General features: G+C 54.3%; 9 protein-coding genes across 9 annotated transcripts; 4 read left to right on the top strand and 5 right to left on the bottom strand.

Moving 5' to 3' along the window:
• Window positions 1-113: 113 nt before the first annotated feature.
• On the top strand, window positions 114-2,620 carry SODALDRAFT_333517 (MFS general substrate transporter). Its single transcript, XM_028611999.1, has 5 exons — window positions 114-361; window positions 465-552; window positions 997-1,566; window positions 1,676-2,010; window positions 2,106-2,620. The coding sequence occupies exons 1-5, from the start codon at window positions 217-219 to the stop codon at window positions 2,411-2,413; spliced, it is 1,446 nt and encodes a 481-aa protein (XP_028465571.1). The 5' UTR covers window positions 114-216; the 3' UTR covers window positions 2,414-2,620.
• On the bottom strand, window positions 2,510-4,625 carry SODALDRAFT_360054 (hypothetical protein; the record flags this gene model as incomplete). The annotated part of the gene is made up of 8 exons (XM_028614226.1): window positions 2,510-2,523; window positions 2,746-2,931; window positions 3,021-3,211; window positions 3,297-3,403; window positions 3,596-3,649; window positions 3,736-3,756; window positions 4,224-4,243; window positions 4,562-4,625. 8 exons carry the CDS (start codon window positions 4,623-4,625, stop codon window positions 2,510-2,512), a joined length of 657 nt encoding a protein of 218 aa, XP_028465570.1.
• On the top strand, window positions 4,354-6,168 carry SODALDRAFT_333515 (hypothetical protein). The gene has a single exon (XM_028611998.1). The coding sequence runs from the start codon at window positions 4,716-4,718 to the stop codon at window positions 5,802-5,804; it is 1,089 nt and encodes a 362-aa protein (XP_028465569.1). The 5' UTR covers window positions 4,354-4,715; the 3' UTR covers window positions 5,805-6,168.
• A 95-nt stretch (window positions 6,169-6,263) lies between these two features.
• SODALDRAFT_333514 (hypothetical protein) lies at window positions 6,264-7,145 on the top strand. Its single transcript, XM_028611997.1, has 2 exons — window positions 6,264-6,537; window positions 6,609-7,145. The coding sequence occupies exons 1-2, from the start codon at window positions 6,426-6,428 to the stop codon at window positions 6,773-6,775; spliced, it is 279 nt and encodes a 92-aa protein (XP_028465568.1). The 5' UTR covers window positions 6,264-6,425; the 3' UTR covers window positions 6,776-7,145.
• On the bottom strand, window positions 7,098-7,967 carry SODALDRAFT_173793 (hypothetical protein). Its single transcript, XM_028607009.1, has one exon. It carries the CDS (start codon window positions 7,889-7,891, stop codon window positions 7,265-7,267), a length of 627 nt encoding a protein of 208 aa, XP_028465567.1. The 5' UTR covers window positions 7,892-7,967; the 3' UTR covers window positions 7,098-7,264.
• A 214-nt stretch (window positions 7,968-8,181) lies between these two features.
• On the bottom strand, window positions 8,182-9,929 carry SODALDRAFT_351001 (Di-copper centre-containing protein; the record flags this gene model as incomplete). The annotated part of the gene is made up of 6 exons (XM_028613509.1): window positions 8,182-8,639; window positions 8,756-8,874; window positions 8,954-9,226; window positions 9,281-9,373; window positions 9,448-9,680; window positions 9,742-9,929. The coding sequence occupies 6 exons, from the start codon at window positions 9,927-9,929 to the stop codon at window positions 8,484-8,486; spliced, it is 1,062 nt and encodes a 353-aa protein (XP_028465566.1). The 3' UTR covers window positions 8,182-8,483.
• Window positions 9,930-10,473: 544 nt separating this feature from the next.
• Window positions 10,474-12,715, bottom strand: SODALDRAFT_379033 (hypothetical protein; the record flags this gene model as incomplete). Its single annotated transcript, XM_028615017.1, has 10 exons — window positions 10,474-10,543; window positions 10,619-10,652; window positions 10,790-10,861; window positions 10,938-10,975; window positions 11,167-11,294; window positions 11,374-11,627; window positions 11,716-11,792; window positions 11,909-11,964; window positions 12,043-12,474; window positions 12,524-12,715. 10 exons carry the CDS (start codon window positions 12,713-12,715, stop codon window positions 10,474-10,476), a joined length of 1,353 nt encoding a protein of 450 aa, XP_028465565.1.
• A 408-nt stretch (window positions 12,716-13,123) lies between these two features.
• SODALDRAFT_333513 (hypothetical protein) lies at window positions 13,124-14,373 on the top strand. Its single transcript, XM_028611996.1, has one exon. It carries the CDS (start codon window positions 13,387-13,389, stop codon window positions 14,047-14,049), a length of 663 nt encoding a protein of 220 aa, XP_028465564.1. The 5' UTR covers window positions 13,124-13,386; the 3' UTR covers window positions 14,050-14,373.
• SODALDRAFT_350999 (peptidase S13, D-Ala-D-Ala carboxypeptidase C) lies at window positions 14,344-15,801 on the bottom strand (the record flags this gene model as incomplete). The annotated part of the gene is made up of 1 exon (XM_028613508.1): window positions 14,344-15,801. One exon carries the CDS (start codon window positions 15,799-15,801, stop codon window positions 14,344-14,346), a length of 1,458 nt encoding a protein of 485 aa, XP_028465563.1.
• Window positions 15,802-16,469: the final 668 nt, after the last annotated feature.

The following is a 16,469-nucleotide window of genomic DNA, read 5'->3' as shown; positions in this document are numbered from 1 at the left end:
CAAACCGCCGAGTGATGGACCGAAGGGAGGGCTGATCTTTCTTTTGGCCATTGCTGATTTAATAGAAGCCTGCGCCCCCATCTTATTCTCTCCAATCTCTCGCCTGGCCAAATCCTCAACACGCTCAATCACAGGAACAGCCGATGACCGACAACCCGTCTCGAGATCCCATTTCCGGCTCGGACTATCTGTCGGCATACCTGACATCAACCAGCCATGGGCGTGAAAGAGTTCATCAAGAAGCGGCCTCTTTGCCAGAACGACAATGTGAGGACAAATGCTGCCGAGCTCACCCTCAGGGGCTCCATCTTTCCCTTGATGTTGGTCACTTTGCTCTTCTTCCTCTGGGGGTTTTCCTATGGTATGTCATATTGGGCCTCTTCTCTGTCGACCAAGTGAAAATTTCCAAGGCTTCAATGTTCGGGTTCCTCGCTAAAACGATATGGGATGTCTCGACTCTCCAGGCCTACTTGATACTCTTAACAAGCACTTCCAGAATGTCTTGGACATTACGCGAGCTCGATCTGCGGGTCTTCAGGCCGCCTACTTTGGGTATGCGACTCTTCTTCTTCTCTTCTTCTTCTCCTCGCTACCTTCAAGATGCCTTTCTTTTCCCCGCCTACACACTTCCATTTTCCTCGCCCTCCCTCTTGTACATACGTGTATCGATTGGATTGAGGGATTCGGCCGGTACCTACAGGCTACGTACCATCGGATCCGGTCGGTGTGGATAGGGTGGGGGTTGATCGCATTTTCCGGTCTTGGACTCTTGGCCTCTGGGGAACTCCACCTCTGACCACCCGCCATGGACTCATCACTCATGGACTTGAGAAATGTGGCCGTAAAGGCAGAACAAGACGTCGCAAAGGGATGGAGAGTAGGATAGGAGGAAAGACAAAAAAAAAAAAAAGAAGGAAAACAAAAAAGAGAAAAAAGGAAAAAAGAAGGGGGGGCGATCAAGAAGAAGAAGAAGAAAGGCAAAGCTAACCCCCTCAGTGCCTACCCCCTCGCTTCCATAGGCCACGCAGCATGGATTCTCCGCCACTGGGGCTACAAGACTACCTTTATCTGGGGCCTCATGCTCTACGGCCTGGGCGCCATCCTGGCCATCCCCGCCATCAAGGCCGGCTCCTTCGGCGGCTTCTGCGCCGCCATCTTCGTCATCGGCAACGGCCTGGGCTCCCTCGAGACTGCCGCGAACCCCTACATCGCCGTCTGCGGCCCGCCCAAGTACTCCGAGGTCCGCATCAACGTCGCCCAGGCCTTCAACGGGGTCGGCACCGTCATCGCCCCCGTCATGGGCTCCTACGTCTTCTTCAACTTTTCCGACCAGCGAGCCTTGGAGAACGTCCAGTGGGTCTACGTCGCTATCGCTGTGTTCGTTTGGGGCCTCGCCGGGGTGTTCTGGATTGCTGCTATTCCCGAGATCACCGATGCGGACATGGCTTTCCAGGCCCAGGAGGCCAATGCGGCTTTTGACCATAAGCCGTTCGTCAAGCAGTATCATCTCTTTCACGCTGCTTGGGCACAGTTCTGCTACACCGGTGCTCAGGTTGCCATCGCTAGGTATGCTCCTAGACGATCTTACGTTTTATCAAACCACCAAACAACTGCCCCTGTACCCTATGGTCGGCACTGCTTTTTGTAAACGAAACACGGCTAACGTTCGGAAAAGCTTCTTCATCAACTACGTTTCCGAAACGATCCCGAACACGGGTGACGACGTGGGATCGCAACTCTTCGCCGGTGCCCAGGCCGCGTTTGCCGTTGGCCGCTTCATCGGCTCCGCCTTGATGCACTACTGGGTCAAGCCGCGCATCGTCTTGCTCGTCTTCTTGGCCGGCTGTATCGTCTTCATCGCCCCCGCCATCCGCCACACCGGTGTCCCTGGCGTCGTCATGCTCTACTTTGTCCTTTTCTTTGAGTCGGTCTGCTTCCCCACTATCGTCGCTCTGGGCATGCGCGGTCTTGGCCGGCATAGCAAGCGCGGGAGCGGCTATATTGTCGCCGGTAAGAATCCTCTCAGTTTCACTTACTGCCCTTGCCTTCTCTTCTTTTTATTTCTCTTTCTCTTTCTGTTCCTAAACTGACAAGATGCTGCGTAGGCGTCGTTGGTGGCGCCGCTGTCCCACCCCTCCTCGGTGCAGTCGCCGATCGGCACGGCGACATGGGCGTTGCCATGGTTGTGCCGTTAGCCTTCTTCGTTGCGGCCTGGACCTACCCTCTCGCCGTTAACTTTTACTCCCGCTACCGATCTGTCGCCGATGCTTTTAGAGCCGCCAAGGTCGGTATGCGCGATGGTAATGTCGAGTCGGGGAAGGGTGCCGGACCCGGACCCGAATCCGACAAAGGTATTGCGGTGGAGAATCGCGAGACGAGGACGGGAAGGAGCGAGTCGTCTGCGACTCACTAGACACGGGGTTGTCGCATCTTGTTGTGTAGGGGGTGTTAGAACTGTGCTGGTTGGTGCAAATACCCACCACTATTGGATCTTGGATAAGCGAGGGCGTTACTTGATGATATCTTGCAATTTGGTTTCAATGTGCATGCATGATTCCCTACGTTAGCTTTAGACTCATAAATAAGAAGTCCAATAATACCATAATACAATACTGACATATATTGTTACTGTTTGTCTGGACTTGAGTTCTCCGAAATCGCACACATATGCATCACGTCTCCTTATTATGACTAAAGAAGGATCGTTGAACAGGGCTTTAGTACAAAACACAGTTGGCTGCATACTTGGAGCTATATCGGCTCCCAAGGTGCTACTTTTGAGCTTTCGGACGAGGAACGAAGGCATAGGGAACCAATCAACTCGATCAACGCCATCATCAGGGCCGACAGAGCAGACGCTAATGTCGAAGGGGGGCCCTTTGGCCGGGACTTGGTCCTTCCTCTGCATGGCAAGCTTTATGTTCTGCGCCACTGATGAGACCTAGACTCTCGGTGTTAGCGATCACGGTCTTCCCGGACGGCAGGGTGGTGACGGAAAACACCCTAGCGTTCTTCCTCACCTTCACGCCGAGATTGGTGAGGGCTCGCTCGGGCCCGGTCTGCCATGATATCACCGGATAGGAGGTGTGCTCTGCCGCTGAGCAGCATGACCTTCTTGTCCTGGAAAGCGGCGCGGTTGCTGGTATTGTGTTGGGCTCCGACGATACAAGAAAGTCGTGCTTGTGTTGCCAAGTCGACGTGGAAACAGCTACTACGCCGGTGCATAGAGAATGAGACTAGGGAGAAAAGAAGCTTTTGCGACGGGAGGATTATTGTGTTCAGATTTGAAAATGAACGAAGGGATGAGGTATTTGGGATCATGTGGCAGCATATATGGTACACCGTACCCCTTATAGGATGAACGAGATGTCTCAAAGTTTCCCAAGACTTCAAGCTGTTTCTCCTGCACGCAAAAGGGGTTTGTTTAGGGAGTCTTTGTGTGAAAGTAGTACCACTTGCTTATAGTAGAAGGCGAGAAGCTCCTGGATTCGGTCAAACGGTCTGATATTAGCCCCAGTGCCGGCTCAATCTGCCCTTTTATAATCGAATTTCAGACGCACAAAGAAGAATCACTTCATTCTCCGTACATCATGACCGGGGTGACCATGACAGCCAGGAACCCAGAGATGCCATGGTCGGCAAGTGGTGACTGGTGCACACGGACATAGGGAGTCAGTGACACCTCAAGGCTTCGTCCTCATCAGCCAGGAGTCTGGGTTTTGAGGAAGCGTTGACAGACTTCTTAGTCGAGGAGAACTGCGAGGTGAGTTTGTGTGGAACGAAAGAGAAATAACGAGGTTTATCCGTATTTGAAGCTGGTCAAGAGAACTGGTAAAAGGAGAACGAACGTTAATTAAGAGTTGGAGTCGGAGAGAAGATTCAGGGACAAGGTTAGGTAATAAGGGGTCGGGGTTGGTCAGGGGCTCTGCTTAGGTAATCACACGGATCGGCTTGGCCCAGCCTCAATATTACGTGGCTACAACGTACCCGAGATTCCCAGCCACCTCACTAACAACTACGGAAGTACGTGCGAAATACCGTATTAACCCATCAAACTGGATTCTCAAGTACGCCTAGATTTTTTTTGGTAATGAGATATCGAGGCTCTGGCACGGCTCTCGATCAATGGATGGTTTCTCGGGAAAATGGGGGAAATGGGGGAAACGGGGCGCCAAGTCGTTAGCTTAGAATCGAGTTTGATGGGTAAATACGGTACTTCGTACGAATGCGATCTGCTGTGTAACTGACGGGTGACAACGCATCAAGGTACGACGTATAATTACCTCGTACGTACTAGATGGGTGGCTGGATCGTTCACTTCCAGCCTTTTTTTTTCTTTTTTCTTTTTTGGCGACTCCGTTGTCTGGATGGCCTACCTGATGGAGTACTGATGGGTCGATCCACTCTACCAGCCACCTCCCTTTACCCTTGCTCAGTATCCTTACACTACTCTACTACCATGGATAAATGGTGAAGGCCGGCAAGCCTGTCTCGCCTCGTAGGCCATTCCATTTCTTCGTTTGCTTCCTCTCTTTCTCTCGTCTCCCAAGTCATAACTCACATTCCATTCCTTCCACTTTCTCCTCACTGGCCAGGCCCTTCCTCATTTCCTCCGCCCAACGCATCAAGACACAAAACGGTTGTTTCAGCCAAAGTAAGCTCAGCGACCTTAGGCTTGTGGCTGCCCACTGCCCTTGAGTCACGGGCATCGAACAATGGCACTCCCGCAATCCAACTTGTATTCCGACCCGGAAGAAAACGGATTCCGCCTCACAACGCGCCAGTCGAGAGAAAACGGAAAGGGCGTCGGTCGCTACCGGCGGGATCGCTCCTCACCGTCACACAACGGCCGCGACCGCGACCGCGACGACGAGCCTCAGAGCCCCAACTCAAACTCGGACTTTGTCATCCAAGACGCCGTCGTGGCAAAAGCCCTCCACAGCCACCGCCAGCAGCAGCAACAGCAGCAGCAGCAGCAGCGATCAGTAGCGACGAATTCACAGGCCCAAGCCGCAGCCTACCCGAGCCCGCCCTTTCACGACGAATTCGACGACTCGGCCAACGGGAGGTCGGCCGGAGCAGCACCTGCCAGACGTCGCGTAGCACGACATTCCCGTCGGGCGTCGGGATCCATCGACCCGACCATCATCGCTCCGCCCGAACCGGGTCCTCCCCCCCCTCCGAGCAAGACCACCACCTCCTCGCCGCCTCGGGGCCCGCCGACGTCCTACCACGACGCGACGTCAGGGCAGGACATGTCGTCGTGGGCACGAGTCCCTTCGACGCGGGGCCCGACCGCCGCCGCAGCAGCGTCCGGTGGCGCGGTGATCGACAGGGTCGGCAGCCCCGCGATCGCAAAGAGCGTGCTGCAGCCGCTGGACGTCAAGGTCCGGGAGTACCAGACGCTGATGGACGATGCGCAGCGGCAGATGAGCCAGCTGGACGACGAGCTGCGGGCGCTGCAGGAGCGGAGGCTGCAGGCGGAGGAGCGGTTCGTCGAGGCCAAGGCCAAGCACGACGAATACGAGCGGCGCCACGCGGATGTCGACAGGGCGCTGCGGGGTGATTTTCAGCAGCGGTTGCAGCAGCAGCAGTTGCAGCAGGATGACTCGCTTCATGACGAGTCGGCGGCACAGCTGCCACAGCACCCGCACCAGCCGCTGGGGCCGAGTTCTTCTTGGAATAACATGCCGCGGCCGCCCAGTGTGGACAGCTTTGATGAGAGACCCAGGACGGGGCACAGTTTTGGGAGGAATAAACCGAAGGGTCGGAATCGGTTTCGCCTTAGCTTTTTCCAGGGATGACCGTTGACTTTTGGAGTTGTGGGTTTCATGCAAAACGGGTCTGTTGCAACTCCTTTTACGAATGTGTACGAACTTAATAATGGCATTATTAGCATGACATGCACGGAATACGAAGGATAGATTAGATGATGATTTGGTCGAGGTTGGTCCTGGTGAACACGGAGTCAGGACTCGGGAGAACGTGGCTTTGTCATGGCTTTTCATAAGGGGATTTGATTAGGTAGTTCATACACTGTTTACTGGTTAAATACGACTAGGCGAAGAGTCTTCTCGATACTCATCGACTAATAATTACTTAGTAAGGTATGGTCACTGTACGTAAGACAGATAATAACTGTGTACGAAATACAGCCCAAAATAGACACCACTCGTCATTTGGCACCCACTGACACTGCCGTCCAACGCCGCCAGGATGTTTGGGGCTCCACTAGTGACGTCGCGTATCTTCCCTCTTCCTCCTCCTCCTCTGCCACCTCGAGACCTTCCTTGGCTTTCGTTCTCGTCTCGACTCCGTCGCCTTGGCCCGATCAACCTACTCGTACTCATCATATCCGTTACCACTGCTCGTCGCCAAGCCCTATACGATAGATTTACGCAAAATACGCCCAGAACAATATCATCATGCCGGGTCACGACACTCATCTCAATGGCCTCGCGGCTCAGAATCGGTCGGATCTTCCTTCAGTCCCAAAACCAGTACACGCCCAACAGCCCAGCCCGCATCAGCCAATGGGTAAGCCCAGCGCATACCGAGTTGACGTGATTACGCAGTAGAGCTTCATGCTAATCTCGACGACGTACCAGAGCTCCAGCAGGTGTCACAGAATCAGGATCAGGAGCAGAATACCCCCGACGAACCCGAGTTGAAGCTTAGGGGTGGCCGCAACGGCGAAATGTGTCCTGGTCGATTCTGCTTCATCATCCCTTGCCCGATTCCCTGCAACTTCTGCGTCTTCCCGTGTCCCTGCTGATCCGGCCCAAAGCCTATCGGCTTGGATAGGGAGGACGTGTACGTGTGGGCTCCACTTCGAATGGGAGCATGGTGTTCAGTGTTCACCTCAGTAGGCCGTCGCAAAGCAGCGGACAAATCATGTCGACATTCGGGTATTCGAACGTCGTGCTTCATGGAGAGGTCCTATTCGATGACGCTTCAAGCATTTCATTGCATTCGATGGGCATATGGCTTTTGGTGTTTCGCGCTTCTATTATTCTTGTCTTTCCTCATTCCTTTCCCTTTCCCTGTTTGTCCCCGAGCTCCGTGGCGTATCTGGCGCTTTCTCTTGAAATAAATAAGAAACACATTGGCATATGAATATTCGGCTCCGGTGAAGAATCAGCAACAACCAAGCGCCTTCTTTGATATTTGATGTTCCTGACCAATATACAGGGTGTAAAAACATCCATCTTGCAGCCGGCCGCTTGATTCTCCACCACCTTTGACGGTGCATAACATGCGCACTTCAATCCAAAAGCCCAGGTACCCATATCCTACCAGAGAACCTGTCTGACATACGCCGTGAATTGAGGGTCAAGCGGTACAGATTCCCCACCAGGCTTCCATTCCAAAGCACTGATATCCCGATCCATTTCCTCCAGGCTCTGCATCTCAACCGGAGCACGCGCAGGGTCGTCTGGTTGGCCACCAGATCCCGCCAGGACTCTTCCACCTGCGCCATGTAAATCTCGCGAAGTCGAGGCGGGCCGCGAGCTCCATAAGCTGCACGTTTTCCACCCCGTCGAGCCGGATCCCGAAGTGTGTGTATAGCGCGTCCGAGTCGTACCGGATGTCGAAGAAGACTTTGGTGATCGATGGCGACTCGAAGATGGATTGGAGCGTTGACCCGCTTCGTGCCTCGCCGGTGAAGGCCGCTGATTGCAGCGTGTGTACGTCCACGGGGTATACGTGATGTTTTGGTTAGACGTAGATGATCACTATGGAGATGCTCCCGGCGAGAGAGGTTAACGCCTTCCAAGTCGACGTAGAGGAGGGGCTCCTGATAGTCGGGGTGGTTGTGAATTGCTTGGATGAGAGCCGCGACCGCCTCTTTGAACGCTACCTGGCTTGAAGTGACATCTGGAAAGCTCATCTTGGGGCGTGCGGTGTATTGCGTAGATTTCTGGCAAAGAGGTAGTGTAAGCACAGTGTATTGGAACGGAGACCTCAGGAACGGAAAAGACGGATGCATGAAATTGGGACCCTTGGATCTACGTCTCAAGCTGGGGAGGCAGTTCTTTTATATTTTTTCATGTTTGCTTCGAAAATGTAGCCTTGGTGAGAACTTCAAATTTACTTTCCACAGACAAAGTTAGCGCACCGTGGCGTATTGTTGGCGTCGAAGTCTTTACGCCCCCTGGTTGCTCCAGTTTAGAGTCATTTCGCCTATATGATTTAATAAGCTTTGAGCTGCTATCAATAAGGTTAACAATATAGTTTTCCCTTTCTTTTCCACACACATACAGTTCCGTCATCTCAGGGGGCTTCGGACCCCTGAGCCGCTCGCCACATGGCGGCGGATATCATCCGCGATTTACAAACACCGTGCCTGGATAGAAGGCATTTACTTGGTCCTTTTTTCCTTTCCTTTCCCTCCACAAGTGCCCTGTGGACGTCCCGTGTCTCCCATTACTTGTCCCCGCAGACTTTTCCCTCGCAGAATCGCCCTCAAGCTTTTTCAGGCATCAGTCATACAAGAAACAGAAGGGCGTCTCGCCAATAGTGTCCATCAGCTTCCTGAACGTCCGAGCTTCTTCCAGCGGCGTAATATCCATGACATCGTCGAGGGACTGTTCATCGCTAGGGGGTCTGTTGTACATAGTTGCCGTTCCGGAGATGTTCTGGATGTTTCCTCAAGTTAGTTCTTCATACTTCAAATTTTCATACCAACCACGATGAGCCATGCATCACTGTCCCCGAGGGAAGTTAATATTGGGTGCACGTGGCATTAACGAACCTGTCTGTTCTCCCAATCGAGGTTTTGCCAGATGAAGTAGAGTCGGTCAACTTGTCCATGGTGAAGATAGAATGCCGGCTCCAAGGGTGACCAGTTGAAATCACCACCGGGATCTCCGCCTGAAAGAAGACGGTCAGTCATACCAACATCCACCTTCGGACCATTAAAGTAAAGCATATCGGTGTTCATGCAACTCACCAATGGCAAAGTGTCCGCCTCCATGGACGGCCAGACCCAAGCCCCTTGATTCCGGGTACCTCGTATCTCCCTGCATGATAGCCTGGAACAACTCGACGTTCGGGCTGTCAAGGATGAGATCTGTTGTGTTGCGGTGGGTTGTCCAGGCCGATGCAATGGCGGTGTTTAGGTCCCGACGAATACACCGTGGGTTGTACCGATAAGGATCCGGGCCAGAACCGGGACCCAGGTTGACGGTCCGGTTCGAGAAGGGTCCCTTAATGAGGCACCCGCCTCCCGAGCCAGGAGGCATGCCGAAGTTCCCCCCTTGTCCCTCGACATACTTACCGTTGCTTCCAAGAGAGGTCGCCGAGCCGTCGAAAAGAGGGGACGACTCCACGTCATGGGCGTCATAGCCCCAGTTCCAGTAGGGAAATGGACCTGGTTGTTGACTACTGGTCAGTGATGGAATTCTCCAGAGAGCGAGGAAGCAAGTTGTCCACATGGATGCGAACCTTCATAGGCGCACTCGTTCCTGAGGGCTTCCTCATACGCCCAGGTGAAGTATCGATGGAACAGAAGGAAAGAGGCCGAGAAGTGCACGTAGTTGCTGACTTGATGGTGCAGGACACCAAAGTCGTCGAAACGAGACCTCGCGCCTTCGAGGTCGGGGTTCAGGCTCTCGCTGCTCATCAGACAGTTGACAGCCCTGACAAAGTCAATTCGCTTCTTGGCCGGGATATCTCGCCTTATGTCTCACAATGTTTAGCGCAACTTGTACAGAGCGAGATTATAAGGACATGACATACCATTCTTTGCGGACCCTCACATTCTCCTGAGTGCAACCTTCGGTCTTGCCTTCCAAGCGAGCCCATGCATTATGGTAGGCCTCACGGCTTAGATCACGAAGGACCTTGCCTGAGTCGATGTCTTCCTGGGCATATTCGCCAACTGATAGGCTAGCGAAGCCAAGGAGGAGAAGTAACAAGAGCTCCATGATGTCGACGAGGAAAGTCGGAGAACGTTGGAGCCTGCTCGACTATTGCCCTGGGGGAGAGAGGAACGAACCACGGAATCATGGACTATGACAAGGGGACTGGCCCTTATACAGTTACATGTCCGTGGGTCTTGTCTGGTTCTCAAGAGTCAAAACTCCCCACAAACCGTGCCGGGCCTCTGTCTCGCCGGGAGATAATCCCCCGCGCGGACACATAGATACAACGTAAGGCGGGTTTGACATTCTTACGTGGTAAATGAACCACATATTGAATGTGACTGGTAACCGGCATACGGGTGTGGTAGCATAACAGGTATCCACCCCCGGATATATTGGGAAGACACGGAGATATAGGTCCCGGGCAATAGTCTCGGTAGACAAAGGCCTGTCAGCGGTAAGAGGAACTGGAACCGTGGTTGATCCCCAAGCGGGAGTCGACCCATGTACGGTATGAACACTATATGAACTGGGGTTCCCTTCTCGCTTTTCCCTTCGCTTTCACGTACGAGGTAGATTACACAACTCCATCCGACCTGCATGCGCCTCAGCCTCGCAGGGGGTTGAGAACATTGAAGTTCGAGTGTTCGATGGTCCGATTTGTGCGCCAAGCAAGACTTGCAAAGTTATTACCTGTTCGACACAAATTGGGTATGCGTCGGTCAAAAAAGTCGATCATTTGAATAACTCACACGGGGACGGCTCGGACGAGGGTGATGATCTCAACTGCTTTTGAATGATCGATGGTTCGACAATTCAGCCGGCCAAGTACCGGACGGATAAAGGGGCCGTTACCGCTCGTGGCTGGCCAGAATTGGGTCCGACCCAAACAATTCGAAGATCGCATGCCACACATCATGCACTCTTCGTCGTTTTTGTTGTTCGCCGAAATGCCTCAGCCGTTGATAAATACGATGCTGCCTGCAAGCCCCGCACTCAAGTGGTAAGGGTCAGGATGAGGAAGAAATGGCCCAGATTAAGATGCAGGCACTCAAGGCCATATTTAAAGACGGTTTGACTGCATGGAGTCGTGAACGGTGGCCTTCAGGCTGAAGAGTTACCCAGAAGAGTTAAGACGGCCGGTGAAGTGACTAGATGATCAGCCCCTAGTTAATCTACGGATAAAGGGGTATAATATAAATACACGAGATGGTTGTTGGCAGGTGGGAACTGACGGAGAAAAAAAGGGGGAAAAAAAAAAACTCATGTAGTCTCAACTGTCACGGGCAGTATCTGACACCAGCTGGACAGTTGGACTAGAATCGGGTAGCGAGACGGGATGGTAATCATACGAAGAATAGCCCCCGCCGTCTCAGGGATAACGACATGGCCAAGAAGGACACTCCCGTGGTTTTGATCCGATGTCCTCTGCATTTGCAACATCAATTTATGTATAAGCTCACGGCCTGATATTGAGCCGTTCCCTCAACTTGTGGGATCAACCGACATATTCCGGAAGCGGTCTTCTATGGCTCCCTCCCCAGAACCACGCCACAAAAGCGTCTTGGCGGTCTTGGACTCTTGTAGGCAAGGTCGTGGTGTTCCAGTGCTTATGTTGCATACACCGTCTCGATATCCGTAGAATTCCGCCGACGACATATATCCACCGGCTTGGCTTTCCGGATGCTACCCCGAACTTGTTCGTCTCGAGGGAGAAGCAATAAGTTCGCAGCGGCTGGGGTCTCTGGCGTTCAAACCGTTCTGGGAAATCCCAAGCGAGAGTCGAAACCGCCAGCCGCGCAGTCGGTTCAGGAGAATACCATCGGCTTAGTCAAGTCAAGAACGATACCTTGTGCGCCGCGCACCCCAGCACGTAGAAACTTCTTGACGCCGACCAAGTCCCGGGTCAGAGTATCTTCATCAGTGCTTGGAGTGACGTTGGAGTGATATCCTCTTCAGAGACCGGCTGACAACGGTCCCGTTCCTGCCAAAACCAACAAGCTTTAACTTGGCCTCGGCGTTAGCAATATCTGCTCCTTCACCGTCTGACCAATATGACGGATATGGAAAAGTTGCTCCTCTCCTCCAGGTCGACCAACTGTCAACATGATGGTCATCTCCAGCTCCTTAACGAGGTAAGACATGGCCCTGACGCACGCCGTCAACAAAAGCAGACTGCGACATGCCGCGACTCAAGACCACCGTCGTCGGCAGCTCCGTGACATCGGGAGCGCGGTTGCGCGGTCGTTGCCACTAATAACGGCATCGCGTCTCCCCGCCACGAGGAACTTGAACTTATCAACGTTGCGCCGGTCCGTGGCATCCGCGTGGTGGCGTCATTGTGGTCCCAGTCCAGCGCCCAATCGAAGAGTCCGCCGTCCGCACTCCGTACTCGGTGAACGCACTGGGCGATTGACCGAGACGAGAACCCCTGCTCCGTGAACCTGCGTCGCAGCGGCCGGGTACGGTGTACTCTGCTTCCCCGTCCTCCGGGTCTAGCGCCACTCGATGTTCTGACCCTGCTATGGGCCGTGCCGATGCCGTTGCAGTGGCCGCCGTGTCGTGACTTCAATGACTCGGGCCACTCGGCCGGTAAGGAGATATCTGGCTGTGGGGATCCATTACAAAAATAGATGACGACAGCGGGGAAACATCACTGCGTGGGGGAGGGATGCGGAAGCGAGTGGACAGCCATAGGCTTGGCCTAAGCTGGGGATGGGCTTGGCTTCGATCCTATCTGTGGATTGGGGAACGGGTTTCGATGTTGAGCGTCGAGGGCAATCGTCATCGTCATGTCCAAACATGAGTCGAATGACACGCAACCACTCGCTAGAAACAGTAGCCAGCATGTAATTAATAGTGATGTCTTGCTTCCCTCTGACGGTACTGTAAGATTAGGCGGCATGGTAAAGGACAGGGGTCTCAATCCTACTTACAACGGTACACTCCGGTGCGGATATTGCAACCCCTGCCTAACGGCTAGTTTTCACCCAGCACTGCTGCAATAGGGACTCTGTAAAGAGAGTTGAGGCGGATAAATCACGAACCAGGGGAGTAAAACGAATGGAAAATTCAAAAGGGGCAAAGGCACGGGGTAAAGGGGCTGGGTGTTACACAAGCGCTAACCACTCCGCGGTAGGACGGAATAGGCAAACCAAGAGAAAAAGGGGCCCGTGAAGACCAAATCACCTCGCATGCATCCTCGGTATTTCCCGATAAACCTACGACATCCATCTCTCCACTGTGCAGATTGGGTTGGATTCGACCCTGACCTGAAAAGCGTTTCCGCGTACATAATGAATGATGAATCTCTAGTTCCGGTTCCAGAAATCCGCCCTCCCCTTCCCCTTCCCCTTTCCCTTTCCCTCTCTCCATCGTGTCTCTATCTCCGATTTACATTCGTTCGCGTCCTCAGTCGCTCTTTTGCATTTTCCCGGGACCTCATCTCAAACCTTACATAGCCCTGCAAGCCACAATTTGCATCAGCAAAAGACAAAGACAACGTTGAAAAATAGCCAACATGTATGCCCAAGCCGCCTTTCTGATCACCGCCCTCGTCGCCGGGGTCGCCGCACAGGCCGAACCCACCCCAACGCAAGCTTACGATCCGGACGCTTGCCAGTCTGCTTTCGAAAGTATTCCCACCTTATTCGAGGACGAGCTCGTTGTCCTCCCAGAGGACGACGACCTTCGCGATCTCGCCACGTCCTACATGCTCGGCGAGTTCTACAACACAGCCGACACTTGTGAGCTGCCCGCCGTCACCGACGTCGCCCTTGCCGGGCCGTTCTCCGAGTGGGCCTCGTCCTATACCTCCTTCGTCGAGAGGCACTATACTGTATACCGGAGCATTTGGGAGGGATGCTGGGGTGAACCGATGCTTGAACTCTCCTACCCTGTCGCGCACTACTGCAGCGACCTTGCCCTCGCCATCACGGGCGGAGTGGGCGACTCGGAGCCCACCGCGGCCCCGTCCGAGATCCCGTCCGAGACCCCGACGCCCGCACCGACCGGCACCGACTCGGAAGATGAGGAGGAGGATAATAATGGAGACGACGGGGAGGATGCTGGCGAGAGCGACAACGGGAACGGTGATGACGGTTCGGCTGCTAACCGCGGCACGGTCGCTAGCATCCTTGCCACTGGTATCGTCGCTTTGGCCTGCATTGCTGCCGCCTACTAAGGGCAGGTGCACACAATATTCACCAGACTGTTGTGAAGAAAACGGGGCAAAGCCAACCTGGTGGACGGACGGCGACGTCCGTCTCCTCACTGCAATTGTTGGCAAGTCTGTCATATAAGTATATAACCTAATGGGAAGTATGGGGCCCTTTGCTTGCTTTTTTAAGCATGGCCGCACGAACCGTTGCATCAATTTCTCGCGTTGGGCTTGGGCCAGGCCCGTGAAGTGCCCGCAGGTAAGGGACAACACGTCGCACAGCCTGTCCTCTTCACATACCCAGCCTCTAGCTAGGTCTTATCTATGACATGTTTCTGGATTGTACAAAGCCGTCACGATGTCGTCCTGCGCCTGCCGAGCCTCCGTGGCATCAGTGAAGCCGTTCATCAGGATACAAAAGATGTACTCCTTGTCGCCTTCTGCTGAGAGATAGCCAGACAGAGCCGAGGCACCCGAGAGCGTGCCGGTTTTCGCGCGGACCTTGCCCACCAGAGGGGTCTCGACGAACCGCCCGCTCAACGTCCCATCCACCCCACCAATGGCGAGAGCATCGAAGAAAACGTCCCACTCCTCTTCTGGAACCGACCTGCGGTTATGTAGGAGAAGGTTGTCGAGGAACCGCGCCGTCAGGTCATTCGAATGCGACAAGCCCGATCCATCCACTGTCTCCACCCCGGAGGTGTCGATGGCCTCCTCGTCTAGGTATGCCCGCACGGCTCCGACGCCCCCCTCGCGGCTCCCCGGCGTGTCGGGATCTGCTGCGACTCCGAGCGTCTTGAGGAGAACCTCGCCGTACACATTGTCGGTGTTTTTCAGAAAGTGCTTGAGAATCTCGGACAGCGGCTCCGAAGTGGATGAAGCAAGCTGCGTCCGAGTCGCATCATCCGGTGCCTCCTTCGGCTCGGTCGGCATTCTGGAGACATCTACACCCGCATCCTTCAAAGCGAGGGCAAACCGATACGCTGCGTAGGCGGTGGGGTCGTGAATCGTAACAGTCAGGTACGCCGGTGGGTTGATACCGAGCGACAGAGATCCCACCACAACGATGGTGTTGGTTCCGCTCAACCTGTCAAACGAGACGCCTTGGCCTGTGCCGGCCTCGACCGTGTCGACGCTGGATCGGATCTCCACGTACGCCTCGTCCTCCAGTGCTAGCCCGTTCACCGTCACCTTGGCAGGATCGCCGACGGCATCGCCCGGAGCCACGGTGACATAGACGACGTTGATGTCGCAGTTGAGACCGGCCACCTGACCGGCGTAGTAGAGTGCCTCGTCGTCGGGGTGGACGCCCACCGGGAGGAGGTCTCGGTCGAAGACGGTACCGTCGCCGTACACGCGACCCGTGATCTTCTTCAGTCCCGTCTGTTCGACGATCTCCTTGGCTATATCTGCTAGCCGACTGGAGTTCAGGGACGGGTCGCCTGATCCGACCAGCCAGAGGTCGCCGTCGAGGGTGCCATCTGTGCCTATTGCTGAGGTCGCGACGACCGTCGTGTTGTAGACAAAGTCGGGGCCCAGATTAGCAAGTGCCACGGTGGAGGTTACGAGTTTCTGGTTGGAAGCTGGCGTAAGGGAGACGTCTTCATTAAGGGTGTAGATTACTTCGTCGATACTGAGATCCCGGATCTTAACTCCGACTGTGGCGTCGGCGAAAGTTGGTCTGGATAGAATGTTCTCGATTTCGCTGTCGAGGGCCTGGCCAGCGACGCGGGCTGCCAGGAGCAAAAAGGGCCCGAGGGCCGGATACAGTCTCATGTTGCGGGTTAAAACAGGTCGTCGCCGTAACGACTAGGGCGAGCGGCGTGCAAGTGCTGTGAGAAGCAGACACAGCTGAGCACAGATGCGGCAGAATCGTCACGGGCACGACCCCATATTAGTAGACAACATTTTAAAAAGATCGGCGCGCATTTGTCTGCCTCACACTCCACGAGGATGGCAGGCGAGCGTCGATCCCACGGGTCTGATGGAGACAAGAGCCGCTTGGGGTTCATGATCTGCCACGACGATCGACAGTGGCTTGTCTTGCCGTCTCGAGACACGAAACAGGGCAGGGATAGGGCACTCAGCTGCCTAAAAGAGCATAGCGATGGGCGGTATTCAGAGGGCCCACAGGGGACGGCACTGCATTTTCTGAGATGCCGCCGAGTCTTAGTGCGGGTGAATATCAGCCCGTCTTATTCGCCTTTCCACTGCTCTGTCTCCCAATCCCCATAACAAGTTAACAACAGCCCAAGCTTGTCGTGGTACGCATTATGACTGTTTAAGAACATTCCAAAGCGTCGAAGCAGAAAGAAGCGATGTTGTTGAAAGGAGGGTATCTTTTTTCTATCCCATAACCAATGGCCGTGCATGTCTCCCGAGTCCTGATGTCTACTTGAACACAATTATCCCGACTCCCCATTATTGCTTCCGTTTCCTTGCCC

Source organism: Sodiomyces alkalinus (genome assembly GCF_003711515.1).
Source record: "Sodiomyces alkalinus F11 unplaced genomic scaffold SODALscaffold_6, whole genome shotgun sequence".
Taxonomy (NCBI): domain Eukaryota; kingdom Fungi; phylum Ascomycota; class Sordariomycetes; order Glomerellales; family Plectosphaerellaceae; genus Sodiomyces; species Sodiomyces alkalinus.
The sequence above is the reverse complement of the archived record's forward strand: the minus strand, read 5'-3'. Positions and strand labels throughout refer to the sequence as shown.